The sequence below is a fragment of the Carex rostrata genome, chromosome 21 (assembly GCF_964058835.1).
Source record: "Carex rostrata chromosome 21, lpCarRost1.2, whole genome shotgun sequence".
NCBI lineage: Eukaryota > Viridiplantae > Streptophyta > Magnoliopsida > Poales > Cyperaceae > Carex > Carex rostrata.
This window is the reverse complement of record NC_135938.1, coordinates 6,458,320-6,474,607: the sequence shown is the minus strand read 5'-3', so window position 1 is coordinate 6,474,607 and position 16,288 is coordinate 6,458,320. Positions and strand designations below refer to the sequence as shown.

Sequence of the window (16,288 nt, the reverse complement as noted above, 5' to 3'; positions counted from 1 at the left end):
CTAGATTTTACCTAAATTAATTAAAAACTAGAAGTGAGAAAAGTTTGATTTGGTTTGTTTAAGGTTCTAAGTTCAATAACAATAATTAGAATGACAGAAAGTAAAATTTGGGTTTTTATCAGTTATAAAAAGGCGTTTCCAGGGTTTCTGATTTCATCTTCAACTTTGCCTCTCGGCGCATGACCCTCAAGTTAATATAGAAGTTGTCTGTTTTTGCGTTGTTTCTTTGTGTAAGGTTCTATTGAAAGTACCTAATGTTCCTAAATCTCAACTCTCGTTTGTTGGCTTAATAAACTTGGTAATGGAATTGCAATTTCGCCCTTTTAGATTTCCAACCTGAACTCTCGTTTATTGGTATTATACCTAAGTTATTTGTCCGGTTTACTAAAGGTATCCTTTATCTCTCGATAAATGGAAAGTTTACCTCTCAGTTACTATTGGGTTTAGCCTCACGACTCGAAAACCTACCTCAAATACTTAGTCTGGTTGAAAGAAACATCAAAGCCAAAGTACCAGAAAGATGCTATAGATCATCTAACAGTAAATTAAGATTCATTCAAACAATTTCAACAAAGCAATTAAAATAATACTCAAACAAATAAACACAAACATCAACACAGATTCAAACAACATTCATATAAAACATAGTATCCGACTACGTCCTAACCCTAGAAACTAAATAAACTACTCAGACATGATCAAAAAGCAAATAAAACAAGTAATAAATGAAATAGCCATGACAAAACTCGAAGAACAAAGTAGATCTATGAAGAACTTGCATCTTTCGCTTCTCAACTTCGTTTCCAAGCCAGTCGTCAAGTCCTAACCCTAGGAATTGTTCCTTAGCTCCAGAAAATGCAGAATGATTGGTATGTAGCAAGGAATCCTGTATTATAGCTATTCTGGCCGACCTTCCTTTATTGAGCCTCTGTTTCCTATTCTGTTTTGTTTCCGGAAAAGGCTGACGCGACCCGCGTCAAGTGTGATGCGGCCCGCTTGTCTGTATCTCTCGCATGAGTGATGAGTGATCGCGTCTGTGGTCGCGTCAGGGTATGATGCGGCCCGCTTTGGATGTGACGCGAGGCGCGTTGAGAGCTTCATAATTCAACAACTTCCCTGATTTCTGCTGTTTTATGCAAAATGAGAATAAAAGCGCAGCAGTACCACATTCTATAGATATTCAATGTAAAAGACACGATTTGGTGGTTTAAAACACAGGTTTTGGTACAAAATATGGTCAGTTTTATAGACCAAATAACGAGACATCATGGAGCATCTTACTTTGTTACATTTTTAGATTATTTTTCTAGAAAATGTTGGATTTATCCCTTGGAGTCAAAAGTTCAAGTTTTTGAAACTTTTAAGATAGTTTAAAATCCGTGTTAAAAATGAGATTGAAAAGACCATCAAATGTTTACAAATGGATAATGATAGTGAATTTTGCTCTAATGAATTTGATGATTTTTGTGCGAGACATGACATTCGGAGAGTGAAGACGGTTTCACATACATCGCAAGAAAATGGGGTTATTGAAAGAATGAACTGAACCATTGTGGATCCGATTAGAAGTATGTTGTCTCACTCGGGTCTTCCAAAATCATTTTGGGCCGAGGCGGCCAACACCGCGGTTTATCTAATCAACCGATCACCAAGCATGGCGTTAGACGGTGGCATACCAGAAACTTTGTGGAGCGGTAAGAAAATTTCTTATGATCACTTGCAAATTTTTATTGTGAAGCTTTTGTAAAAATTTCAAATGTGAAGAGAAATAAGCTTGATCTCAAGTCACGGATGTGTGTATTTGTTGGTTATGGCGGTGATGTTTTGAGTTATAGGGTTTGGGATCCTATTGGAATGAAGACAATTAGAAGCCGAGATGTTATATTCCATGAAAATGTGATATTCATGAAAAATCATGAGAATGAGCAAAATGAAAATCGACATGTGAAGGAGTATGTTGATGCAAGTGTTGCATCTAAGAAGGTGGCATGTCCTCAAGATGGTGGTGATAACCATGAGAATGAGAGTGAGCCGGTGAAGACGCATGAGAGTGAAGGTGCAAGCGAAAATGAGCACACTAATACCCCGGTACAAGAGTTGAGGAGATCAACTCGGATTTCTCAACCTACACAAATGTATTCTCCTTCTCTATGTTATGCTTTATTTGTGGATGCGGATGAACCCGAGTCATTTCATGAGGCTATTGATTTCCCGGATAAAGCCAAGTGGCTAGGGGTAATGAAGCGTGAAATTAACTTGTTGCATCTACATGAGACTTGGGAGTTTGTGAAACTTTCAAAGAAAAGGATATCATTGAAAAATAGATGGATGTTTGTGTTGGAGAATGATAAAGGGTATGTTGACGCCGTTCATGTGAGTTGTGAAAAGACAAGGAAATCTACAATGCGTTATGTTTGTACTATCGGTGGTAGAGCCGTTAGTTGGATGTCTTGTATGGAAGACGTTGTTGGCTTGTCTACAACCAAGGCGAAATATGTTGCATTGAATGAAGTGACCAAAGAGATTATTTGGTTGAAGGGTTTGCTTGGACACTTTAAATTAAAGCAAAATGAGTATGTTGTGCATTGTGATTATCAAAGCATTATACACCTTGAGAAAAATGCGACGTATCACTCAAAGATGAAGCACATAGATGTGCGATACCACTTGATTCGTGTTGATGTGCTTGATTGTTGGCAATTGATCGTAGAGAAGGTTCATGCGATTGAGAAGATTGTCGACATGTTCACGAAGGTGGTGCCTCCGGATAAGGAGGCGATCCGGGTGGGTTGAATAACTTGGATGTTGGAGTGCGGTGTGATACTTAATTATGAGATCAAGTGGGAGCTTTGTTTTTAAGTGGAAGATTGTTAAAGTGAAGACAAATAAAGGGTCCAAACCCTTTGACCTTTTCCCATCGGTTTTGAATTTAAACCGATGGCACTTGGTGCCTTTTACTATCGGCAAAATATCAAAGCAGGTGCTGCTTTGAGCCTTTGCTATCGGTGACAAAGCAAACCGATAGTGTTTTGATTTAATTAAAGGTGGTGCCGATATGTCTCTCTATTTAGAGTCAAGCCGTGTATTTTCTTCTCTTCTCTTCTTCTCTAAGTTCTTTCTAGAGTTAGCTCTTTTTGTACCAATTCACTGATACACTTGAGAATCTTATAGATTAGTGTGTGAGATTGTAAGAGAATGTGAGAAAGAGTGTTATTAGCTTGTTAATTTCCTTGTATTTGTAAAACTTTTCGATCTAGTGAAGTTGCGTCGTATGTTCCTGTGGTTTTTTCCGCAAAGGTTTTCACGTAAAATCTTGTGTCTCTATTTTATTTTCTATGCTTCATTGCTTGTTTGTGTTGACTTCTTATTTTACTTTCATATTTCTCCATTTGGTTGGGTATTGGTGTATGCCCATAAGGTATTCGACGAAATCACTCCTTAAGCGAAACAACCACTACCCCCAACTGGGTTTAGGTTGGGAAACAAATTTAAATATCTTAACAACATGGGAAATTTTGGTAAATCTTAGTGATTAAATCTCCAAAAGTTCCAATTTTTGTTTTGGTAAATAATACAATTTTTATGGTACAAGAAATATAAAATTTGGCACATGATAATATCATGATTGTTTGCTCTACCATCAAAATGAAAAGTTCTTATCCGTTCAATTTGAAATGGAAGGACAATGGATGATGTATTGACCTCAATTTTTTTAACATAATCATCTACCTAAGCTACGATGAGAAGAATTAAACAAAAATGAATTCATTTATTATAGTAAGGCCCCATCAAGTATACTTTATTTACGACCGTTAAATTCTAATCCAACATAGATGAATCGACATTTGATCTGCGATAATTTGTCTCGCAAATTTGTGACAAACATGAATGTATGTACTGAGCATTAGTCTCTGTTTGGATTTAATTTATTATATATACAATATCTACATTGCAAATTTAAGAGTGAATGTTAAAAAAAATCATCTTAACCTAACATCAATCATAACATTTTACATAATATCAGTAAATTGGGGCATTCAATAATCAAAACATATAGAAACCAATCAATAATATTGTATCCATTAATTAGAACTTTTTAAAAAGTCACAGTAGTTTTTATCAATACAAACAAGAAACATTAATACCAATGAATGCAAGTTGAAACTTCAAGCAAGCAAAAGAAATAAATTAAAAAACTTTAAAAAATAAATATAATTTGCACCGGTTAATTATTATTTTTAAACATAATAATATTGCTAATCTATTGAGGATCAATCAATGGAAAAAAAACTTCTAAGAAAAGAAATATATTTTAATTAGACTATCACTATATTTATATGTTGTATATAGTGCATTATAATTAGACTATCTCTATTTTATTTTAGAACAATGTTAGGTTTAATTGGAAGTATCGCTATTTTAATTGGGGGTTTAGCTCTTGTATTACTGATTGTGCTAGAAGTAATCACTTGTTTATTGTTCTTAATTTAGGATTGAATCCCTGATTTGTACCATTCATATAATCCCCCCTATCGGAAAAGAAAATTTGCTAGATTTAGTTTGGTGTATTATTTCCTACTTTTGTATTAGTCTGAGATAACTTATCTAATTAATGGTTTATGGTTTTATTACATTTGAATACAGAGATTGTGCATGTAAGGTAGTTGGTAGACCTTTTCATGACTTGTGAAATGGAGGGTAGAGATATGGCCAGAGACAGAATTAGTGAGTTGCCTGATGACCTGCTTTCTACTCACATCCTATCTCTTTTACCTACCGAAGAGGCTGTGCGCACTTCTATATTGTCTAAGCAATGGATGAAGGTCTGGATTTCTTTGCCTGTTCTCCTCTTTGATGACCATAAAACCCCAGCTAATAATCTAACAGAAGAAGAGTTCCTAAAAACTGAACTTAAGTTTCTAAGATTCTTTAGAGGCGTCCTTTTCCATCGAGAAAACTTACCCCTGGATAATTTTAAACTGAAATGGTGGGGTAAAGAGAAGAGAACTTATCTTTATGTATTTAAATATCTTTGCCATGTAGTCAAGTGCAGACCCCGCGTATTATCGATCAATATTAGAACCTCAAAACTTTTCAATGTACCTGGTTCAATTTTCACATGCACCTCCATAGAGGAGATGTCATTGCGGCTTAACACAATAGAGGAGATTTCATTGCGGCTTAACACTACTATTTGGATTGATGAAGAGAAATCTATTAAATCGAGATCAATGGACCTCCCCTTCCTAAAAAAGCTGGAGCTTGGTGATCAGCAATTGAATGATGACATAATGATAATGTTTATGTCGGGGTGTCCTGTTCTTGAAGAGTTAGTTTTGAAATATTGCTGTTTGGAAGTGAATATGATTTCCTCTAATGTGCTCAAGAAGTTGGTAGTAAAGTATTGCAATTTTGATGTGTCGATGGAGATTTCTTGCCCAGAAGTTGTGTCTCTGAGCATTAAATCTGTAAATACAGGTGGGATTACTTTGAAGAATATGTCATCTCTTGTCACAGCTGATATCTCTTTTGAAGAGATTGATTTATCTGATTCCTTGAATCATGACTTGAGGCTTCTTGGTGGCCTTTCAAATGTCACAAGTCTGTTGCTAGATACAACTTGTCGTGAAGTTATGGTATTCTCCATTTTTCTATGAATTAAGTAGCTAATTATTAAAAATAATACAAAAATCGGTGTTAATTTATTACTTAGTCAATAAGAAAAAGATAAAGGCAGTGACATAAATAAGTTATTCTTCTATGAATGATTTTGAGCAATTTTGTAGAATGGTAAAGGAAGGCAAAACTAATGATTGGATCAGGTTGGATTCTTCAAAAATGCTATCTTTAGGAAATATCTTTAGGGCCCCATATCGGAGAAGTAATTTCTTTTAATTTGACGCCAGGATTGATAAAAAGCTTTATTAAAGTAGCAGTTGTTTTATTGAATAATTTGTGCAATTTTAAGTTCATACCCCCCTTCAAATAATCTTTTCTTTTAAACAATGTAGAATTTACTACAAGAAGATATTCCAAATTGTCCGACCTTAAAAAACTTAAAGAGCTTGTATATTGGAGTTATAGATGTCAATTTTGACTGGGATTTACCGGTGTGCATCCTCAAACATTCACCCAATCTGAAGAACCTCACTTTGAGCCTCTTTTGTGATGTATTCTCTCTCTCTCTCTCTCTCTCTCTCTCTCCCTCTCCCTCTCTAGTAAATTCCTAAAGATGACTGGCTCAATCTGGTAAGATGGTTTGGTTTCAGTACCATAATTGTATGACTTTAACAATTAACATACGTGGTACCAAACTATTATAATAATTTTGTTATCTTTTTTGTTATTTTTACTGTTGTTGCAATCTGATTTCGTGAGGGTCTGGATGTTGTGTTAACTAGCTTAGATAGGGTATTAGATAGGGTATTAAGGCTCTGACTCACTACCACAACATTCTAAAACTAGCCAAGGCGAAAGTAGAATTGAGAAAAAAAAATGATTATACTCCATGCCATTGTAAAATACAAAATGAACGGAGCGAAGCACTCTGTTTCATGTAAACCCAAGCTAGACCTTCGGTTACTGTTATCTGCCATCTAATTAGTAAACTCTTAATTTTTCACCACCAAAGCCGAGTGATGATGCTGCTGAAGAAGGAGATATATCATTCCAACATGAATACCTTGAAGCAGTGAAGAGAGGATGTCCGGGGAAGAATGTTAAGTTGTCTTCGGAGAAGGTTTTTAAATTTGATAAGTATGGGTGCACACTAACAGAGATTATTATCTTGTAAGATTGTCACTTTTTGTCACATTGTTTGACATTTTTGGCTAGTGCTTTTTGTTGTTGTTGACTAATTAACTAGTCCTTAGTAGATGCTCAGTATGTGTTGTTAGTTTTATTCTCGATATTATCTTTTGTCTTGGGCTGTGTTTAGTGCACACTTTGTTGAAGTTGCAGCGCCAATCCAAATCAATTTGGAAGAGGCCCAAAATTTACTCTATAAAATTCTAGAACATTCTAACCGACCTATATAGTCGGTAATAATAAAATGTGGTAGAAATCTCTCTTCTACTATTTTATATTTAAAGTTGTCTAGACTTTTGTACAAAGTATAATCTAGAAATATCCTAAAGTCGGTTAGGATAAGTATAAATAGGTGTGAAGCTTGTGGCGTAGGGTATGAAAAAATAGAAGTAGAATCATAGAATCAGATAGATAGTGAGGCGTGAGTGCCAGTGAGCATATATCAAAGCTTGTAATTTTTGAGTAATAAAAGATATTAAAGTTTATAAACTCCTCTCTTCTCTTTCAATTCCACCATCCGATTATAATTTCCAGCACACTTAATATGTATTAGTTCTACCTTGTTTTGATTTGATGTTGGATTTCAATATGTTGATTTCTATAGCTAATCAAAAAATGAATTGTCCGTCTCTACTTTTTCAAGCCAATGAGAAACTTTCTAAAATACTAAATAGTCTTATTAGTCAGCTCTTTTACCAAATATATAGAAAATAATGACAATTTACTATGGAAGATCGATAAGCAGGTTCCCTACAATTCGTTCTGGCAAAAGGAATCACCTAGATGTCTAAACCTATCTGACAACCTCACAATAGCCTCAGTTGCTGCTAAACTCGAACCACCCCAAAATGAAGACCAGAGGGCCTTTTTTGAATTATTGAAAATATGGAGGTTGTTCAAGGAAAATTAGGACCTTAAGTGCCAGCACATAAACAGATCCCAAAACGATTTGGCTGATCTTCTAGCAAAACAGGGCAGGAACGAAGGATGGCATAACGTGGTATTTATATTTCCTATTTATAAAGATTGATTTTGGTGTATGTGGTTCTTTAGATTTTCAGAATTTGATCTCTTTGTAATCAGGTAACTGCTATTGTATCGGGCTAAGGGCCTTTTTTCCGCAAAAAAAAAAAAAAATGGTGCCAGGATAGTGCTTTATTAGTTTTAATTTTTTAGGGTGAAAAATGGCGTTAGGACTGCATTAAGCTTTGTTTGCCCCTCAGTTCATCAGAAAATGCACCAATATAAGTATAAATGCTAAAAAAAAAACGGAACTGATACGGATAGCAGTCTCACCTAGAATTTTGGTGCTGGTTTAGTCCCTCTTTTTCTCGAATTCACTTTTCTCACCTATGTTACTCCATACCCGTATCGGACACAGATACACATTCAATATGGCACCGAAACTTATCTGATACACCAGCTTGTGTATCAGTTTACGTCGTGCATCCTTAATCTCTTGATACGGTTTCCGATATGACACTGTCACTTCTCACGTGCATCAGAGCTCGATACCTGCATGTCCACTATAAACCAACGCTCAACCCTGTACACTGTACACCGTGTATGGATCAAGCCAAAAATAAGTTCTTTTTTGCGCCTGTGGAGAATCAAACCGGGCTCTTCCCTCTAGAGGCATACACCATTAACACTACAGTAGGTCACACTTGATGTTTGATTCAAATAGCTATTATGTATAATGTATACCTATAATTTTTTATATTTAATATATGTAATATAAGTGTTGAATTAATAATATAATTAAATAATAAAAAAGATATCACATAATAAGCATATCTTCTTTTTTATTTTTGAGAATTGCCGTATCATTGTATCTATATCGTATCCGATATAATATCCGTACCCATATTCATGCAACAATATCCATGCAACATAGTTTCTCACTCTGGTCCAAAATTTGAACTTGTAAAAATCTTCTCCATTTCGCGAAGATTACCTCTGAGGCTCCGATTGCCATTAGTGTGCCTCTTTTGTGAAAAAACAAGTACTTCAGAATGCCAATCGAATCTACTTGATTTCTTACTTCTCCCTTTCTCAAAGGTAAATAGGAGTCCCTCATATTCTATTTTACGGAATTGACTGGGACTGGTGGTAGGTTTTTCTTCCCGTTTGTTATTATCCTTAAATATATGATTGTATTTAATCCATTAAATATATGATTGTATATAATATCTTCTTTTTTATTTTTGGAGAACTATGTCAAGATTAATTGGAAGTACCGTTATTATTTTAATTGGGGGTTCACCTCTTGTATTACTGAATCTCAATTTAAGAGCAGAGTTGTTTTCTTGTACCATGAGACCAGATATATATCATGCACGTAAGATGTTTGGGAAATGGTCTCTGTAAAGGCTGAATGATTGAGTGCATATATTTTTCCATCGTGATATGGTTGCTTCAGATCTTTTTCCCTTCTTTCTCATAGTTTATATCCTAACAAACTGTGCTAGAAGCAATCACTCGTTCATTGTTCTTAATTTATGGTTGAATTCCTGATTTGCACTATCCATATAATTCCCCCCAGCCGAACAGAAAATTTGCTAGATTTAGTTTGGTCTATTGTTTATACTTTAAGTGGTACTTTTTCTTTCCTAGTTGTATAATAGTCTTAGATAATTTGTGGTTTCCTTACATCAGAGGATCCTACATATAAGGTGTTTGGTAGACATTTTCATGACTTGTGAAATGGAGGATAGAGATTTCGCCGGAGACATAATTAGTGAGTTGCCTGATCACCTGCTTCTACCCACATCCTATCTTTTTTACCTACCAAAGAGGCTATGTGCACATGCATATTATTCAAGCGATGGATAAAGGTTTGAGTTGCTTTGTCTGTTCTCATCTTTGCTGACCATAAAGAACCACTTGATAATCTAAAAGAAGAAGAGTTCCGAAAATGCGAAGGTAAGTTTCTAAGATTCCTTGCCGGCGTCCTTTTCCATTGAGAAAACTTAATCCTGGATAAATTCAAACTGAAATGGTGGGTTAAAGAGAGGAACACTCATATTATTGTATTTGAATTTCTTTGGTATGCAGTCATGTGTAGACCCCGCGTATTATTGATCGATATTGAAATTGCAAATTTTTCAACTTACCTGATTCAATTTTCACATGTATGTCAATAGAGGAGATGTCATTGCAGCTTACCGGTACTTATCTTTTTGAAAATGAGAACTGTATTACACCAAAATCAATGAACCTCCCGTTCCTAAAACATTTGAAAATTAATGTAGTCAAGACTATCAATTTGAAGAAAAACATTTGAAAAATAATGTTGTCAAGACTATCCATTTCAAAAAGGCTTCTTACAGACAGTGGCGTTTGACCCATAACAACTTAGAGCATCTACATCCCTGAAACTCTTGGAGTTTCTAAATAACTGTTAACTAATTTTTAGAAACTTTATCTCTGAAAGTTTATAAACCCTCACATCTTTGAAACTCAAAATTAGAGTTTCTTAACTGCCACATCAGCAAATAAATTACAAGAGAAAAGAATTTCAGCGAATTATTTGGCCACGTCAGAGTTTATAAACGGTTTCTTATTAAGAAACTTTGGAGCAAAGTTGCTAAATAAGAAACTCATCTGCATCCCTGAAACTGGTTTAGAAACTGCCACATCAGATTAGAAACTCAAAGAGTTTCAGGGATGTAGATGCTCTTAGTCAACCGATAAAGATCTGGGCCAAGCCATAGAAACATAGGCCCATAATTTAAAAGTTAGTCGGCCCATTTGTATTATAAGTTCTGTAAATCGAATGGTGTCAATGAACGGAATCGCCGAATCGGTATTACAACACTTTTGTTAAAAGATCTGTGCAATGTGTTACGTTCCATTAAAGTTTGAACTCAAAATTTTTATATTAACCTTGCTATCATCTTATGCAACTACTTATAATACATCGGTGGTATTTTTTTTTTTTTTTTTAACTTTTCAAAGTATGTCCTGGAGGGATTATGTATTACATTTATATCCTGAGAGGATTTCTTTGGAATCTTAATTATGCACTTGTACTGATTTTTGCTTGCCGATGCACAACTTTCTCTTGTATATGCAAATGTTTCGCCTGATGATATTTTAGAACAAGCTCACTAGCTCAGTTCCTGTGCTGGAAATTATAATGCTAATTTCATGATCACCCATGCCTGGTGACTGTCCTTATTTTGAGAAACACTGGGAATTGAGAATAAAAATGTTATAATTAATTTATTTTAGCTACGAATTAAGTTTTATCTCAGAAATTAATATCTAAGTATATTAAGCTCCCAACTAAATGAGAGCGGATAGTGGATATATTAATATAGCAATTAACTTACTGGCGTTTTCTTCTTCTAAGTATTATCATTACTATCACACGAAAAAAGATGAATAACATGAGAACCAGGACAATAGATGGAATATTTATATATATCAGCTTTTCTTAGAAATAATATAAATTTTAGTGTTTTCTCAAAAACAAATATAAATTTTAGTGAAGGGAAGAGAGATTAGTTCAATACAAATTATGTAATTTTTCTATTCAAGACTCTACAAGCATATATAGACTTAAGATAACCTTTAAGCTTCCCAACAACACACTAAATCACCATTGCGCTCACTTTCATGAGCACTACATGAATTCCGAATTTCAGATTTGAAGTCCCAAAAGACATTTAGAAGACCCAAAAATCTTCTAGGAATCTCTTCATAACTTATTATGTTGACCATAGATAATTCTAATAAGGAGAAATTAATTGGTTCCTTGCTAAAATGTCGAATTTAGAAAAATGTCACCCTAATTAAAATTATGATTTTGTTAAATGCCACCCCAAATCTCATTTATTAAGAAAAATGCCGCAAATACCATATTAATGTATAATTTTAGATTAACAATTTACATAATAACTGAAGTTACCAAAATAACCTTGATTCAAATTTCTTTTTCTCCTTAGAAACGCGATTTTAAAATTAACGCCAGATGAAGGTTAGATGAATAGAACGCCTGATGAAGCTATGAACAGAATTCAAAATTAACGCCAACCCTAAACCCTCTGCTCGCCTCCTCTCCGTTCGCCTCCACCTTCGGCCCGCCTCCTCTCCACCGTCCTCTCCACTCCGCCTTCCTCTCAAGTTAGCGAATCAGAGCTTCAAATTACTTGCATCAAGCAAGTACGATATATCTCCAAATTATATTACAAAAGAAATTAAGTATAAGCTAGCTGCAGCTAACATAGAAGATGGATTTTGTTTGTACTGCTTGTTCTTGATCGATCCTTTGCATGGTGGTTATAGTTCGTTTCTTTTATTTCCCCAAATTCAATAAACCTCATATTTCTTTACTCTTTACTATTGTTTACTCTTACTAAAGATAAAAATATGAGGTTTATTGATCCAAATTCAAGCTCTGTGTTCACAGAAACAAAAAGATAAAAAATTATATAGCAAGATGTTTACGGGACAGTAAAGAAAATTCTATTAAGGAAAGGAAAGGGTTTTTATGACTTGCGACTAGGAGACGAAGAGAGGAGACGAATTTCTGATCGGACCCATTAAGGAAAGGAAAGGGTTAGGGACTGAGGGTATTTTTGGAATATATGAATATACTACTCAAAATACAACATATTATGTTTATTTTTTATTACAAATGTATAATAATATGTTAATTGTGGTATTTTTCTTAATAAATGAGATTTGGGGTGGCATTTAACAGAACCGAAATTTTGGGATGACATTTTTCTAAATTCAGCATTTTGGAGTGGCATAGAACTAAATTCCCCTTCTAATAATTAAGTTTATAATTTAACAACATCCCTTAAACTTAATATCTTTGAAATTTCAAGAATCTTCTTAGCTTGAAGGATGGAAAAGAAATTAAGTTTAAGGGATGTTGTTAAATTATAAACTTAATTATTAGAATTATTTATGGTCAACATAATAAGTAATGAAGAGAGGTATAAAGTTTCTTGGGTCTTCTAAATGTCTAATTTGAAATTTGGTATTCTATGCAGTTCCAAGGAAAAAGTGGATGTAATAGTCATTTAGTGTGTGGTTGTCGGGAAGGCTAAATATAATTTTAAGTCTACGTATGCATTCTAGAGTATTTTTGTAATAGTAAGAGAGAGAGAGAGATAGTTTTGAATAGAAAACTTAGGGGGCGTTTGGTTCGCGCTATAGGTCATTCCAGGGAATAGAAGGATTCCAGGGAATGTAATGCCAGGGAATGTCATTCCAGGACATGTATCATTACCATGTTTGGTTCGCGCATGGTCATTGCTTCAATATTCTCTGGAATGAGCATTCCCATGTTTGGTTCGCGCTATAAGTATTACAATGGCTATACACAAAACTTCACCATTTTTTAATTATTAACTAAATAATATTATGTTATCTAATTTTTTATGTATTGTTCGAAGATAAATTAATAATCAGAAATTATATTAATGTAAAAAAAAACACATAACGTGAAAACACTAAAAAAAACATCCTAGGCATTGAAAATTACTTCAGCAACAAAAAAAAAGTAATAATATAAAATAACATCCCTTTGTCTTAAATTAAAAAATAAAAGCATAGTTGATTATGAAAATTACTACATCTGACAACCACCTAGGATCCAAATCACATACTCTGACTTTTTGTCATCCGCTAAAGAAAAGAAATAATTGGTTTTACTAGTATCTCCTGAAATGATAGCCCCAGCTTTGATACGATCTAATAAAGATAAGCCTTGTATTTTATCAATCTCAGCAGACACTCCATCCTTTTTAGCTGCATCATCTGCCACGAATTGAAAACAGCTGGCTAATTTTGCGATATTGTCACTAGCTGTTCCAAACTTATTCTCCATAGAGCATATTGTTTTAGCAATTGACTCATTAAGTGAGTCTGTACTCGAAATTCTTCTTTTTCTAGTTCCTTTAGATGCGCTACTCTCAGTTCTATCTGTTGGTGAATTGTTTGATTGGCCTTCGTCAACGGGATTATCATCCAACTCCTCATTGTCTAAATTATTGTTCATGTCTACCTCACGATTTCTTCCTCTACCATCATTAGTTGCTTCCTCTCGGTCAATATCTTCTACTGCATCAGCTAGGGACTCTGCTCCTAATCCATTGGCACGATCCTTGCCAAAGACAACAGACCACTGCTCCAAAAAGGGAAATGACTTTGTTCTTAATCCTGTAGCAGTTGGATGGCTCTGCACATGAATTTCAAATATGTAGATAAACATAAAATGCTTTCAGCCGTAAATTCGAGTTATGATAAATAATCAAACCAACTATTCTGAAAATGAAAACAAAATATATGTTTAATTTAAAGTAAGATTTTTTCTTAAAAAATAATGAACTAATAAAAAAAAAGTGTTTTACCTTAACCCAATTATCAAATACGTCTTTCTCGCAAATTATTCTCTTTTCAATGTCATTCCATCCAAAACCGCTTGCATTAGGTCCCAGCATTTCAGAAAGCGCATGGTATTGCTTTTTCCATAGTTTCACTCGAGAACTAATGTGAGGAGTAGCTTTTACCTGACAATTTGGAATCTTGTCATGCATCCATCGCTCGAGTTGTTGTAGGAAGCCACTTCGAAATGTCCCATTGTCAGCTCTCCAGTTTCCTGATTGTGCAAGTTGAAGCAAGCACTCTATCAATGCCTCATCTTCCTTCCTATCCCACTGGTGTTTAGTAGTGTTGTTATTCTGGCCGGTTGATTGTCTATCCATGTCTACGCAAGAAAAAGAGTCTTAATTTTTATGAGAAAAGTAATATCGATGTTTAGCAAACTGTTGTTATAGGAAACACAAGTTGGTTTAAATAATGCACATTACGTCTATTTAATTTTAGAATACAATTTTCCATGCTTAATTTGTAGCAATTGTATTTAGAAAAAAAAATACAAACAAACTTAATTAAAGCATATTACATCATTTAATATTTAGAATGTAATAATTATGCTCAATATTTTTTTATGCATAGCATTAGTTGTATTTAGAAAAACAAATACAAGGTAACATAATTAATGCATATATATTACATCATTTAATTTATAAGGCCATGGTAATAGCTATGCTGAGTTATTTCCGATATTTAGCAGTACTTTTATTTAGAAAAAATACAAGCTCTTCAATAAATTATGTACATTAACTTATTTTAATTTAGAGGTTATATTAAATTTAGAAGATTATGTATAAATGTGCCTACATACACGGTCCAAATTTTAGACCATATTAGTAAATCATCACCACATAATAACAAGAAAATCTACTACAAAAACACAGAATAACAAGAATCATATTAATACATAAGCCATATACTTCGTACCCATTAAAACTTTTTAAATGACAAAATAGAAAAATGACTATATAATACAACTAATAACATTTCAACTCAGTGATTATTTCTTGAGTTTCTCCACGTGGTAAACATTTCATGAGCTAATGTGTCCCTCCAATTGGTCCATTCATCTGTTGATTCAATATGTGTAATTCGCTCACCATCTAGCTCCTCTAGCAGTAGGTTAGCCTCTTGCATTCCAACATCCAAAGGATCAATAGGCATTTCCCTTCGAATATGATTGTGAATGAGCGCACATGCTGCAATTATTCGACATTGAATCTTTACCGGATAAAATGATTTTCCCCTAAGAATTGCCCATCGCCCTTTAAGAAGACCAAAACATCGTTCTATAACATTGCGTGCCGAGGAATGTTTGTAGTTATAAAACTCCCGTGCTGTTCGTGGTAATCTGCCATCATTCCAATCACTTAAATGATATCTTTGACCTCTGTCAGGCGTAAGAAAACCCTCTCCATTTGGATAACCGGCATCACAAAGATAGTAGTAACCTGTAGTTATAAAAAAATACAATCTTTTGAATTGGAGAGATGAAAACAGCTCCAAATTTACCTTCTGTCATACAAACAAAGAATGTACAAAACAGCATGTTAAAAACTTGTGAGTGCGTGGGTGCAGGGAAACAACAAATTGATGGACTGGTACAGCTGAACCTGGTACGTTTGACATATGGATCTGATCGGATACACTAGCATGAAGGAATAGGATACACTGATCTGATCTGATACACTGATCTGATCTGATCTGATCTGATACACTGATCTGATCTGATCTGATCTGATGCACTGATCTGATCTGATCTGATACACTGATCTGATCTGATCTGATACACTGGCATGAAACAACAAATTTTTATGTTGTTCTGATTTTCAGAATTTTGATCAGAATTTTTATGCTGTGCCTACATGCGATGAGCACGGGCATGCTGTTCTGATTTTCATAATTTTTTTTTTGGTACCCACTAAGTTGTGATCTCTTGAATATTTTGATACATGTCAGTGGTGTGTGGTCTCTAACAATTTACCAAAACCCCCCTAAGTTTTCTGTAATTTTCATGAATATATTTACAAGTTACAACCCAAAAATATATTTACAAGTTAACAATAATAAGTGAACAAAACTCAGA

The 16,288-nt window shown here is 34.2% G+C and overlaps 2 protein-coding genes across 2 annotated transcripts; one reads left to right on the top strand and one right to left on the bottom strand.

Annotated features, from left to right (window-relative positions):
• Positions 1-4,706: 4,706 nt before the first annotated feature.
• On the top strand, positions 4,707-5,657 carry LOC144573089 (putative F-box/FBD/LRR-repeat protein At5g44950). The gene has a single exon (XM_078322778.1). It carries the CDS (start codon positions 4,707-4,709, stop codon positions 5,655-5,657), a length of 951 nt encoding a protein of 316 aa, XP_078178904.1.
• Positions 5,658-13,326: 7,669 nt separating this feature from the next.
• Positions 13,327-14,531, bottom strand: LOC144573088 (uncharacterized). The gene is made up of 2 exons (XM_078322777.1): positions 14,178-14,531; positions 13,327-14,005 (listed from the first exon to the last, which is right to left on the bottom strand). The coding sequence occupies exons 1-2, from the start codon at positions 14,529-14,531 to the stop codon at positions 13,397-13,399; spliced, it is 963 nt and encodes a 320-aa protein (XP_078178903.1). The 3' UTR covers positions 13,327-13,396.
• Positions 14,532-16,288: the final 1,757 nt, after the last annotated feature.

Bases quoted from the DNA above. Each gene is read 5' to 3' on its own strand.
- LOC144573088 (XM_078322777.1), bottom strand. From the start codon at position 14,531: ATGGATAGACAATCAACCGGCCAGAATAACAACACTACTAAACACCAG. The intron at 14,006-14,177 runs GTAAAACACTTT...ATTCATGTGCAG, and splicing joins TATTTGATAATTGGGTTAAG to AGCCATCCAACTGCTACAGG.
- LOC144573089 (XM_078322778.1), top strand. From the start codon at position 4,707: ATGGCCAGAGACAGAATTAGTGAGTTGCCTGATGACCTGCTTTCTACT.